The following is a 13172-nucleotide window of genomic DNA, read 5'->3' as shown; positions in this document are numbered from 1 at the left end:
ACTGTTGAAAAAAATACACATGAAATCTCAGCTGGAATTTACAAGAAGGCATGTGAGAGACTCTGAAGTCAGCTGGAAAAAGGTTCTATGGTCTGATTAAACTAAAATTGAGCTTTTTGGCCATCAGACTAAACACTATGTTTGGTGTAAGCCAAACATTGTGCATCATCAAAAACTCACCATCCCAACCATGAAGCATGGTGGTGGCTGCATCATTTTGTGGGGATGCTTCACTGTAGCAGACTCTGGAAGGCTTGTGAAGGTAGAGGGTAAAGTGAATGCAGCAAAATACAGGGAAATCTTGGAGGAAAACCTGATGCAGTCTGCAAGAGAACTGCGATTTGGGAGAAGATTTGTTTTCCAGCAAGACAATGACCCCAAGCATAAAGCCAAAGACACAAAAATTAATTTTCAATTAATTTCGATCGCTTTGTAGAGACTTTGACACAAAAGAGTCTTTTCCTGCTGATCAGTGTCAAAAAAAGAAAATTGTCGACTGCGATTCAAAACAATAAAACATGAAAACTTCCAGGGGGGAGGGGGTGAATACTTATTATAGGCACTGTAACAAGGCTGTAAAATAAAATTTTCAAAACTATATCCATTTCTAAGTCATCAAAAAAGTACAACTGACTATTGTTTTAATAGGATTGAGTGTATTAAACATTTGGCTGAAAAAGAAGAATATGAGTCTGTTAACTTACTTTCTTTCAGCCCAGGCACCAGCTTAAATATAATTTCTTCTAATGTATTGTCCAACCTGGAAGAGAGATTCAGAAAGGGTCACCACTGGTTCAAGGAACAGTCTTACTACAAATGATTCTAAAGTTAATATTCAGTTTTCACATATTTTAATTCAGTTGAAAGCAGTCTACAAATTCTTTGATTTCCCACTTCTGGTCTGCACACAACCGGTTCCAGCACATGATTCTATTGTTGCACTTCATGCCCCTTCCCTGTTTGCTAGACATGGTAAACTTCACCTGGAAGCATACCAATTTTTAGACAAATGAGAAGCAGAAGTTTTCCTCCTATAGACTTCCGTGGCCTCGTCATTTTCCTGCTACATCTTCATTCATGTGTTTGCTTTAAACGTTTGCACAATTTGCTTTTTTTCTCTCTCTCTCTCTGCACATTGGCTGTTTGTTGGATTTTTTAAAAAGGTTTCTTTTGGCTTTCTTGTTTTGTGGCTGCCTGTAAGGAGACAAATCTCAAGACTGTATAACGTACAGAAACTTTGATAATAAATGTCCTTTGAACTTTGATGTGCTTCAGAGCGATAGATAATCCACACATCACTCAGAGTGCTGTGTTCAGTTCTGACCGCCCTCACACTGTGTATTATAATGAGGCTTCGGAATAGAGCTCTAAGGGTGTAACACAGACTGCCACAGGAACATGGGCATAACAAATCAAATGTCTTCATTCTGCTCTGAATATTTCTATGATTCTCTGGTACTGACTCACTACACTATAGAACTACCTGCACACAAGGAAGATGTCAAAAAAAATAATGAATTAAAGACCATGCACAGAATGTCTCTGCTACTATCTTAATTGAATGTAAGGACTGAAGTGAAGTTCCTAGCCTTTTCCACTTTCTACAGTGGAAACAGGCATGGGTGCAGCTCCAGTGCCGAACAAGACTTGCACTCTGTACATAAACAAAAAAAGTCCATCTCTGAAAGTTTACACTATTTGGTCGGATTATGTCTCAAATGAACATGCTGAAAAGTTGTGATATTTAGAGTACTTTTGCCATTCTTTCGCCAACGTGCTCTTGCTGAGTCTGCCGTAATGGACAATGCTCATGATTATGGAGGGGATAACTAAGATGGAGCATAAGGTGCTGTTCAAGCAGCCTCCTGCACTTTTTTAGTAATGCACAATCACGTGGGTACAAGCTATGGCTTCAAACTCCTGATCTATTCATTGGTGATGCAGGAAACATTTACTGAATCCTGAGGCAAGTCACTCATGCAGAATACTCAGTCTCTGACCTGTTCTAATAGCCAAAGTATTTATGTCTCGGGCGCATTTTTTTTACATCCCATGACCCTGTTTATACCTATGGGACATTTGGTGACAGATATTATGTCAGCACATTCTCTGGGAAGCTCTGGGGAGTCTGGAAGTGGTTCATATGGCAAATATCTACCTGCTGTTGTAACCACAATATTTACATGGCTGGACCAGTGATGACCCACATGATTTCAGTGTGTTATTGGTATTGTGATCGAACATCAACAATAATCATTCAGACTTTCCCTTGCTTACATTCTCTGAGTGGCACAGAGGCAGAAACATGGAGTTTGCACACCATAGAGACAGGCAACAACATGACTCTTCCATTTGCTAGCATCTGGCCCATGACCTCCTAAACTTCACAATCCATGTATCTATCCAACTGGCTTTTAAAATCTCTTACTGTACAAGCCCCACCAATGCCTTTGACAGCTAATTCCACCATTTCTTGAAAACAAAACAAACACTCAAGTTCATATTAAATCTTCCCCCTTTCATTTTAAACTTATGCCCTCTAGATCTTGATTTCCCAACTCCGGGGAAAGACTAAGTGCATCCACTCCACTGATGCCCTCATGATTTTACACACCTCCACAAGATCACCTCTCAGTCTCCTACAGCCTAGGGAATAAAGTGCTATCCCATCCACCCTCTTCCCATAATTCAGTTCCTCAAGTTGTTTTCTGCACTATTTTCAGTTTAATTACATTTTGCTATAGCAGAGTGACCAAAACTGATGACAATACTCAACAGCACACAGTACAACTGCACCTTGAACTCCCAACATGTACACTCAATGCCCTGACAGAATAAGGCCCTCATGCCAAAAGCCTCCTTCACTTTCAGTATTCCAAGATCCTGATGCTCTACAACGCTCCCAGTGCCTGCCATTCTTGTGAAATTCCTATCTGGATTTGACTTTCCAAAATGCAACACCTTGTACTAATTCAAATTAAACTCCATTTGACATCCCTCATCCCACTTATTCGGCTGATGAAGGTCCCCCGAAATTTTGGATAACCTTCTTCATTGTCCAGTATACCACCTATTTTAGTGTTACCTGCAAACTATACATTCCTTATTCATTCTTATCCAAATTCTTAATTATTTATTATTCATTGTTTGAGATACAACGCAGAATAGGCTTTTCAGCCCTTTGAGCCCCGCCACCCAGCAACCCCCAATTTAACCCTAGCCTAATCAAGAGACAATTTACAATGACCAATTAACCCACCAAATGGTACATCTTTAGAATGTGGGAGAAAACTAGAACACCCAGAGGAAACACACATTTCATGGGGAGGATGTACAGACTTCTTACAGGTGATACCAGATTCAACTCTGATCTCTTACGCCCCGAGCTGTAATAGCATTGCACTACTGCTACGCTACCATGGCACCCAACTGTTGATATAGATGATAAAAAGCACCACCCCTGAGGTACACCACTAGTCAAAGGCCTCCAATTTAAGAAAAAAGCCTCACTCATGGCTATCGTGGCTTGTAGAGAGATCTGCATTCGTTGGAAAAATAAGCTGACAAATGGCAGATGGAATTTAATACAGGCAAGTGTAAGGGTTTACATTCCAGTAGGACAAACTAGGGTAGGTCTTACACAGTGAATGGTAGGCCACTGTAGATCATGGTAGTAGAAACGGATCTGGGAATTCAGGTCCATAATTTAAAGTAGTGTCATAGGTAGATAGGATTGTAAAGAAAGCTTTTGGCAAATTGGCCTTCATAAATCAAAGTATTGAGTACAGGAGTTGTAATGTTATGTTGATGTTCTATAAAACATTGGTGATGCCTAATTTGGAGTACTGTGTGTAGTTTTGGTCACCTCCCTACACAAAAAAAAGGTAAACAAATTTGAAAGAGTACAAAGAAAATTTACTAGGATGTTGCTGGGTCTGGAGGACCTGAGTTATAAGGAAAGATTGAATAGGTTAGGACTGTATTCTTTACAACATTGATGATTGAGAGGAAATTGAGAGAGGTATACAAAATTATGAGAGGTATAGATAGGGGTAATGCAAGCAGGCTTTTTCCATGGAGGTTGGGTGGGGCTACAACCAGAAGTCATGGGTTAAGGGTGAAAGGTGAGAAGATTCAGGGAACAGGAAAGAAAACACCTTCACTCAGAGGGTCATCAGAGTGTGGAATGAGCTGCCAGCAGAAGTGATTCATGCAAGCTCGATTTTGACATTTAAGAGAAGTTTGGTACATTGATAGTAGGGGTATGGAGGACTGTGGTCCAGGTGCAGGTCGATGGGAGTAGGCAAATGGTTTCAGCACGGACTATGAGCTGAAGGGCCTGTTTCTGAGCTGAGCTTTCCTCAGTGGTGGATACCAGTGTTGTAATCATCGCAGCTTAAGTCACAATTAGTTCTGGAATACAGGTCTTCTGCGCTAAGATCTGGTCCCTTGCACTCCTCTTTATACAGTGTTTTCAGCCATTTATAGTGCAGAGAATCAAGTTGCTAGAGATCTGAGGAGAAAGCTGAGATGCATCACCTGTTCAGCACCACTGGCTGAACATGGTTATAGATGCCTGTCAGCCTTTCATTAGCAGTCATATACTGGGCCACAGCAATCCCAACTCCTATCAGTAGAAATAGCTATTCATTGGTATTTTCCTTTTGAAAGAGACCAACCTCAAGTAAACCACTCAGAAGTTAAACATTGCAAGTACAATTTTAAAGTAATGAGATAAAGGGAATTTTATCCTGACCATAGTAATAAAATTGTAAATCTCAAATAAAGGCTTCTGCAGTTCACACAGCTTAAAATTCTTGGCATTGCACTCTTAATAGAAAATTTGCTAAAGTGTATAACAGATTTATATTAACTGTGATTCAAAATCAATACGATAAACAGAAAACAGATGGTGGTACATTAATCCAACTATTTATTTATACAAAAAAAAAACTGCTTGAGTCTAATAAGTTGCATTTCAGTGTCATAGTTGTAAAGTTTGATGAACACTTGCAAATGTCCAGCTCAATTTGCGAGCTTAGAGCAAGTAATTGTAAAAAGACATAAAGCAAACCAGTAAATAACAAAAAATGGCTCTCGTCCATGGATGCTGCTGCCAGGAAGAAACTACTGACCATAAAACCTTAAGATATAGGAGCAGAATTAGGTCATTCAGACCATCGAGTCTGCTCTGCCTTCAGATACCCTTGTTCAAGACAAGCTGGTTACTAAATAATGTTTTTAGCCAACCATAACTGACCCACAAATTGAGAAAGCCACATATAAGGCTTGAAAGCTTAAATGCTGCAGTAAAATAAATCCATCAGTACTGCCTGAGCTTGTAACAACTCTTTTGTGATGCATACATAAATTATAACAAAATAGTAATGGGATGTTTAGAGTCACAGAGTCATGTAGACCACACTGATAATAAACTGGATTTTGCAAGTTCAGGGTAGAGGAAGCACAAACACATTGCAAGCAGTGCTGCCACAAGAAAGCAGTATCCATCATCAACTAACCTCATCATCCATGCCCTTCCCTCTTTTCACTGCTGCCACTGAGAAGGAGGTAAAGGAGCATCAGGACTCACAGCACCAGGTTCAGAACCAGTATTATACTTCAACCATCAGACTCCTGAACCAGTGTGGATCACTTTACTTACCACAACACTGAACTGACTCCATAACCTACAGACTCACTTCCAAGGACTCTACAACTCATGTTCTCGGTACTAATTATTTATTTGCACAATTTAGCTCCATTGGTTCTTTGTCAGTCTTTGTTTTTGTATACTCCATAGATGATACCTGACCTGCTGAGTTCCTCCAGCATTTTTAAGTGTTACTCTGGATTTCCAGCGTTTACAGAATCTCTTGTGTTTAACAAGGTAATATATGCTGACGTATGTACTTTGATAAAAAAAATTGCTTTGACTTTAATCTATAAGCCTTCCATAATTAGGTTTTGAATGGCAATACCTGAAGTGCAGGAGGTGTGCAGATATTCCAGAGTTTGAGGGAAAAAAACACGTTTACTTGCAAAAATAAATTAGTGTACAGAAGAAATGATGGTCTGAATCCCTCACAGGGAAGTTATGCACCATGTTAAAGTCTCCCATCTATAAAGCAATAACATGGGTCCGAAAGTGTCAAGCTAATAAAACTAGCTGAATTTTACTTTAAATGGGTAATCTGCTTCTATCATTTTTGAATATATAGTCACCCTACCCTGCCAATTTCTGAGAAAACTCAGTGACCACAGGCCAAGAGGTCCACACATAAATATGGAAAACAGATTCGAGGTGCACATGTTGGCCCTTTCAGCCTATTCTGCTATTCAACATAATGTTGTTCATGTGCTTCAATTCCCTGGGTGGTGGAGTGGCAGAGCACTGCTCCTGTTTACATCAATGGTGTTGATGTTGAGAGGGTTGAGAGCTTCATCTCTAGCCTGTCCTGGTCCAACCATGTTGCTGTCATGCCTAAGAGAGATCACCAATGCCTCTGCTTCCTCAGGAGGCTAAAAAAAAATTGGCAAGTCCCTGTTGACTCTTAACAATTTTACTGATGCACCAGAGAGAGCATTCTGTTTGGACTCATAGTGGCTTGGTATAACAACTACTCTGGATGTGACTGTAAGAAACTGCAGAGTTCTGCACACAGCCTAGCACATCAGAGTAACCAGAATCCCCTCTATGGACTCTATCTCTACAGCTCCTAACCTTAGTAAAGCAGCAGGCATAATCAAAGTCCCCACCCACCCTGAACATTCTCTCTTCTCCCCTCTCCCATCAAGCAGGGAACTGCAAGCATGCACCACGAGCCTCAAGAACAGCTTCTCTCCCACAGTTATCAGACTGTATGATGAGATGGACTTTTGGCCTCACAATCTACCTCGTTATGATCCTGCACTTCATCATTTACCTGCACTGCATCTTTTGGTAGCTTTTACAGTTCATTTTACCTTATTCTGTATCAATGAACAGTGTAAACAGTGTGATTTGTATAAACAGTAAGCAAAACAAGTTTTTCACTGTACCTTGGTACACGTGACAATAATAAACCAAATCCAGTGGCCTCTATACCATTACCTGGGTGCCTTTTGCATCTAGAAACAATCCATTTTCTTCTGAGCATATTCAATGACTTGGGCTCTGTGAGGAACACACTTTTCATCGCAGTCTTAAATATCTTATCCAGTATCCTTAGTCTGTAAGTCCTTATTCTTGACACAGCCAGACAGGGCAAAACATCCTTCCTGCATCCCAGCATGTTGACTGCTGTCAGACTTTTTACACATTTCAGTGAGAGTTCTTTTTTCCTACAATATATTTGTATATAATCCCACTTCAAGTTCAAGTTTTTTGTCAACACGTACAGCCAAATGAAACAATGCTACTCTGGGGCCAAGGTGCAAGACATAGAACCAGCAGTCACGCACAAGGCACAAGTAGCTCATGTGAGATAACAAGTGCTTATGAGGTATCAGTACAGTCACACAAAAAAATCCGTCCAAGACCTCCAGTCCATGAATGTTGCAGCAGGCTGCTGTCGGACACACTACAGCTTGTCATCTGCCTAGTGAATACCGGGGTACCACCCCACACTGCCTCTTGCGCTGGATACCAACCCTCCTGGGCGGCTGCAAACAGGTGACACCACAGGTCAAGAGCCAGTCCTCACCGCAACTGAGGGCACGTAGCTCTCCTCCATTTGCCAATGAAACAGTGAATCGGACTTGCAGCATTCCACATTAGCAATGTCCAACAGGGTCTTACGATCACAAGATAAGCAAGCAAGACAATCACTTGCTGTTAGACTGCCTTTGTGCACTGACTCCTCTGAAACCTCTCTGATGCAGGCAGCAGAACGATCTGCTGCAAGCCTCAGCCAATGAGCGACTTGCTGATGGGACAGACCTGCAGTACTTTAAGATCTTAATATCCAGCAGTGTCTTGCAATCACAAAAAATGTTTTAGAAAGAGAATTAACTCCTTTGGTTGATCCCGTAGAAGCCACTGTGATTGAAAATGCCACCATCTTACCAGAAGATCCTAGATAACCTAATCAGTGCTCTTTCTCCAATGGCTAAGGTGCTTGCTTTAGTTAGTCCAAATCACCCAAGAATATATGAGGCAGGAATCCCTAGTAGGAATTTTATTCCAGGTTTGAAGCTTAATCTTCACACACTCTTTTCCTCAGTTAGTTAAAGGTTGTTCTGGTACACCGAAGGTGATGATAAATTTTCTCTGTGATGTCTGCCTTTATTCAGTGTGGCTCCCAAGAAGAGGGAAGTGGTCCATGTCAGCAAAAAAGTTTTTTTACTAACTACCCTATTGGTTCTATGTAATATCATGAAAACTTCACAAAAAGTAGTGACATATTAATCATAATATCATCTAAGAGTTACTTTTATTCTGGAAAAAAAAGTAAAGCGTTCCTGGGTAGAGTAGCAAGTGTGAAGACAAAGGAGAGCGCAGATGCTAGAATATGGAGCAAAAACTGAGCAGCTGGAGGAAGCCAGTGTGTCAGTCAGCATCTGCGAAGGTACAGTTGATCTGGACTAAGAGTCTCAAACTGAACATCAAATGTCCATTTTTCTCCACAGATGCCGCCTATCCCATTAGCTCCTCGAGAAGTTTGTTGTTTTGCACAAGACGAGTTACCTTTTTCACTTCATTTGTTTCATGTATTAATAAGGTAGTGCTGTTAAATTGGTTTGAATAATTATAGATAAAACAGGTTATTCTAATAAATTCTCTTTGGCTATAAGGAATACGGTTGGGCTCAGTAAAACTGTTATACTTACTTCATGAGAAATCTCACAGAGACTCTTTAGATTATTTTTCAGGAGCTTGTCCCCAGATGTGTCTTTACATTTAGAATATATAACGTCATGAAATCCCAATGGCTGCCCAACCGGGTGCATCAAGTCACTGTATTTTGTGGAATGCAAACAGCTGAATTCTCTGAACTCAGCATTACACTGCATGTAGAACCTAACTACCACACAATTTAATCAACTCACAAAGAATGAATACATGATCACAAGAAATAATTTATAGGTACCTTGGTATCAAAAGATTAAATGGCTTGTCCTATGAAACACCGCTGGGCTTGTATTCACTAGAATTCAGAAGAATGAGGGGTGACCTCATTGAAACCTCATTGCATGGTGAAAGGCCTTGACAGAGTAGATATGAAGAGGATATTTTCCATGGTGGGAGAGTCTAAGACCAGAGGACACAGTCTCAGGATAGAGGGGTGTCTTTTTAGAATAAAGGTGAGGAGGAATTTTTTTAGCCAGTGAGTGTTGAATCTGTGGAATTCCTTGTCACAGGTAGCTGTGGAGGCCAAGTCTTACTGTATATTTAAGGCAGAGGTTGATAGATTCTTGAATGGTCAGGGCATGAAGGGATATGGGGAGAAGGCAGAAGATTGGGGCTGAGAGGAAAATTGGATCAGCCATGATGAATGGTGGAGCAGACTAAATGGGCCAAAGGGTCTAATTCTGCTCTTATATCTTATGGTCTTATTACCATATTTCTCTGTTCAGAAATTATTTCTTGCAGATGCAGGACCTCAACAGTTTTGTTGTCTTTCAAGTTGATACAATGTAGTAAATGGAATGGTGCAATAGTGAAAAAAAAAACACTGCAAGTGGCTGCCCAGTGTGTAGTAGATCAATAAATACCTCGCTTTGAAGCCATTATATATGCAAGAGATGCAATGGGCAGTTCATAAGCCAATAGAATCTAGCCACATACACACCTTAATTCTTTCTTTTTCAATCTTTTTATTAAGTTTCATATATATAAAAAAAATAACGTAACATAATATTGAGGTTATAAATACACTAGGTTTGAAGTTAAATTAGTAATAAGATATCAATATCTTATTGAGATATCAGCAAGAAACATCATAAAATAATCAATCAAACCTATATTAATTGTATATAAAAAAGAATAATCACAAAAAGAGAGAAAAAAAAACAAAAACATATATATATTGAAATAAAATAATAAACCTAAACTAACATGGGCAATAATAATAGTTTATATATACATGATAGTGTCAAGAACTCCGGAACACACCTTAATTCAAACATAGTTTAAGAAGAGGAGGAAAGCAGACCTAGAGTGCAGATTAGTCAGATAACAATAGCTACAACTATTGTTGAGTTTTACATCAAAATTCACTTTCAAATGGTCCATTCAAATTACCTGTCAATTTAATGCATAATATGCAAAGAATGCTTTCTATGCTTTATTTAAAAATGCTTAATTTCTACTACGGAATATTTGGATTTTCTCATTTAATGATGAGCCAAAGCGTACTGCTGCAAGGCTGGTTGGTAGTTCCATACAGAATAACTGGCATTGCCCTCTGCGCAAGTCAGTTTGTCTCTGACTCTTATGTCTGTGTTTTGAAACATGGAAGTCCCAAACAAGCTGCTCTTCAATGAATGAGCCTAAATATACTCAGCACAGGAGCCAGATAATTTCATATCTGGCCTCATGAGCTGTCGATCATGAGTGAACAGCTAAGTATTGGTTTATTTATGTTCATTCTGCTTTTAATTAATTTCTTGTAAATGATTGGCTTCTTAAGCAAACTTTTATTTCCAAATATTTATTGACTAATATTTAAACTCTTTTTTCGATTTCCCTGTCTAAAAGAGTTGTTTTTTAAATGTTTCTGATTATCCAGAACAATTATAAAATAGCTCTAAGGCCTCTAAATTTTCATCAGCTGTTTTACTTTCCTTAACCTGGTCCTCCTGATACTGACCATGCCAAACTTGATAACTTTGGTGTTGCAATGTTGGCTGAGCTTGGCAATTAGCCTACAGACATTTCATCACCAGTTGAGGCGACATCCTTTGTGCGTAGTTGTTTGTGTTTCTTTCTGAAAGTGCTCACATTTACATAGGCCTCCGTTTGCTTGCCTCGGTCCTGATTGGCTACCCCTTCCATGAGCTTTGAATTCTATTGGCTCTTAGGGGTTCATAGATGGCATGTTTGTTTACGGAGTTATCAGAGAGAACCACACTTCAAAAAATTCTTATTCCTGCTTCGTGCTTGCCTGCGCCAGAATATTCATGGTGTCCCAGTTAAAGTGGTGTCCTTCATGGTCTTAATGCACTGAGATCAACAACAGTGGATCACGTCTCCGTACCACCAGTTTGTGTTCCTGTAAACAAGTTGAGAGTTTACATCCTATCAGGCTGATGTAGTTCTTGTTGCAGTCTCGAGAAGTGATCTTGTACACCACGTTGCTTTTGCCAGTTGTCTTTACTGGTACCTTGGTTCTTGAGAAATGTATGCCAGTAGAATTCAAAGATCAACTGGAGGGATAGCCAATCAGGACTGAGGCAAGTGAACAAGGGCCTCTATAAACACGAGCACTCCCAGAGAGAAACACCAACAATTGTGCACTGAGGACATCACCTCGACTGGTGATGAAATGTCTGCAAACTAACTGCCAAGCTTGGCAAACACCATAACATCAAACATCTCAACCGGTGCTACCAATGTTCACCACCATCCTAAACTTAATAACTTTGTCTAGCTTACTCTTCTAAATTGCTTGTGTACTTCCTAAACAGAAAACAGCTCTTTTTGGACAATTCACTTTGGCAACCTTAATTTCATTAATCTTGGTAAAGAACTCTCTACCATAGTTCTATCCTGCGGGTGATAATTCAATAATGTTGAGAAAGCTACAAAACCTTGTGTTTGCTATTTGGTGTCCCACCACAAGTGTGGCAATGTCTCTCAAATCACCATATCTTAAGTCTACTTTGATAGAGTTTACATGTTTTGGAGGTACTTGCTGTTAAATCCTGGGGAAATGGTAACCAATGCAGATTGCAGCTATGGTGTGCTGAATGGTGCTGTATGGTGGAAAGGAAAAATGGTGGATGGGGTGCCAATAAAGTGGCTGCTTTGTCCGAGAGCTTTATTGAAACTGTACACATTCAGGTATATATATAGAGAATTCCAGCACATTGCTGGTGCCAAGAAGATATTGGAAAAGATCTGTGACTGTGAGAGGGTTGGTCAGGTATGTGGGGTATTACACATAATACCACCAGCTCTAGCAGATACAGTACTTACATGGTTGTTCCAGTTAAGGTTCTTGTCAACAATGACACCATCCACTGCCCCATGGAATATGAGCTCAATGACAGTTATATCTCTAAGTGTCAGCGGGTGGTGTTTAAGATTTACTTTCTTGTGGTTTGCTGTTGTCTGGCACTCAGGTAGTGTTAAAATGACTGCCATCTTATGAAGCCAAGCATGACTGTTTCCAGAGGATTTCTCCATGTGAATACAGACTAATTCATTATGTAAATAATAGTAAGTGATTTAAACACTCTGCAATCATCGGCAAATATCCATATTTCCAAAGGATGATGGATGGCCAGCTAAACATCATAGCTGGAGATGACTGAATCCGTCATTGCCCTGAGTACGCCTTAACAGATGTCCTCAGGCTAGGTCGATTGATTTCTAACAACCTTAACCATTCGCTTTTGCAAAGGACTCTACTCAATGCAACATTTTCCCCACATTTCTCATTTGCTTTAATTTTACAATAGCTCATTAATGGCACATTTTGATAAAAACTGTATTCAAAGCTAAGTACAGTCCCGCCCAACTCACCTCTAGGAAATGGCTCTTTTCTCCTTTGTTTTACATAAACATTTGAACCAGATTTTTTTTGGCTGAAGTTATGTTTCTTATTTCATTCACTTGCCTTCATTAACTCACTTTATTTGTAACTTATTTATTTGTCCTTTCCCTGAATTTTATGTTTTCAGTTTTATTTATGTATACAGGGAATACAACATTGAAATAAAGTGAAGGATTTTGGTGAAAGAACTGGAAAATAATTCCTTGGAAGTATAGACAGATGAACAGAATAGGCAGGTGTAACTTGATATGGCAAGGAAACAAGAAATGGAAGAACGTGTTTGGTGGAGAGATTCAGACTAGTCAGGAAAAGGCAGCAGAAATGCCAAGGCATTTTATAAATGAGAAAGGAAGTACTAGAGTAAAAAGAAAGAAACAGATTCATGCAGACAATGTAAAATATTACTGCAAGCTGTATTACAAAAAAAGATAATGTAGCCACACAAAATGAATATGAAAATCTAAAGTTATA

At 39.5% G+C, this 13172-nt stretch overlaps 1 protein-coding gene across 4 annotated transcripts in view; it reads right to left on the bottom strand.

Moving 5' to 3' along the window:
- Positions 1-13172, bottom strand: part of pcgf5b (polycomb group ring finger 5b) — a 152504-nt gene that overhangs the window by 40051 nt on the left and 99281 nt on the right. For all 4 annotated transcript variants that reach the window (XM_059947528.1, XM_059947530.1, XM_059947529.1 and 1 more), the window contains one exon: positions 705-760. In XM_059947528.1, the coding sequence (XP_059803511.1) occupies positions 705-760 (56 nt within the window). The remainder of the gene's footprint in view (positions 1-704; positions 761-13172) is intronic.

Source organism: Hypanus sabinus, chromosome 22, assembly GCF_030144855.1.
Source record: "Hypanus sabinus isolate sHypSab1 chromosome 22, sHypSab1.hap1, whole genome shotgun sequence".
In the NCBI taxonomy this organism is placed as follows: domain Eukaryota; kingdom Metazoa; phylum Chordata; class Chondrichthyes; order Myliobatiformes; family Dasyatidae; genus Hypanus; species Hypanus sabinus.
The sequence above is the reverse complement of the archived record's forward strand: the minus strand, read 5'-3'. Positions and strand labels throughout refer to the sequence as shown.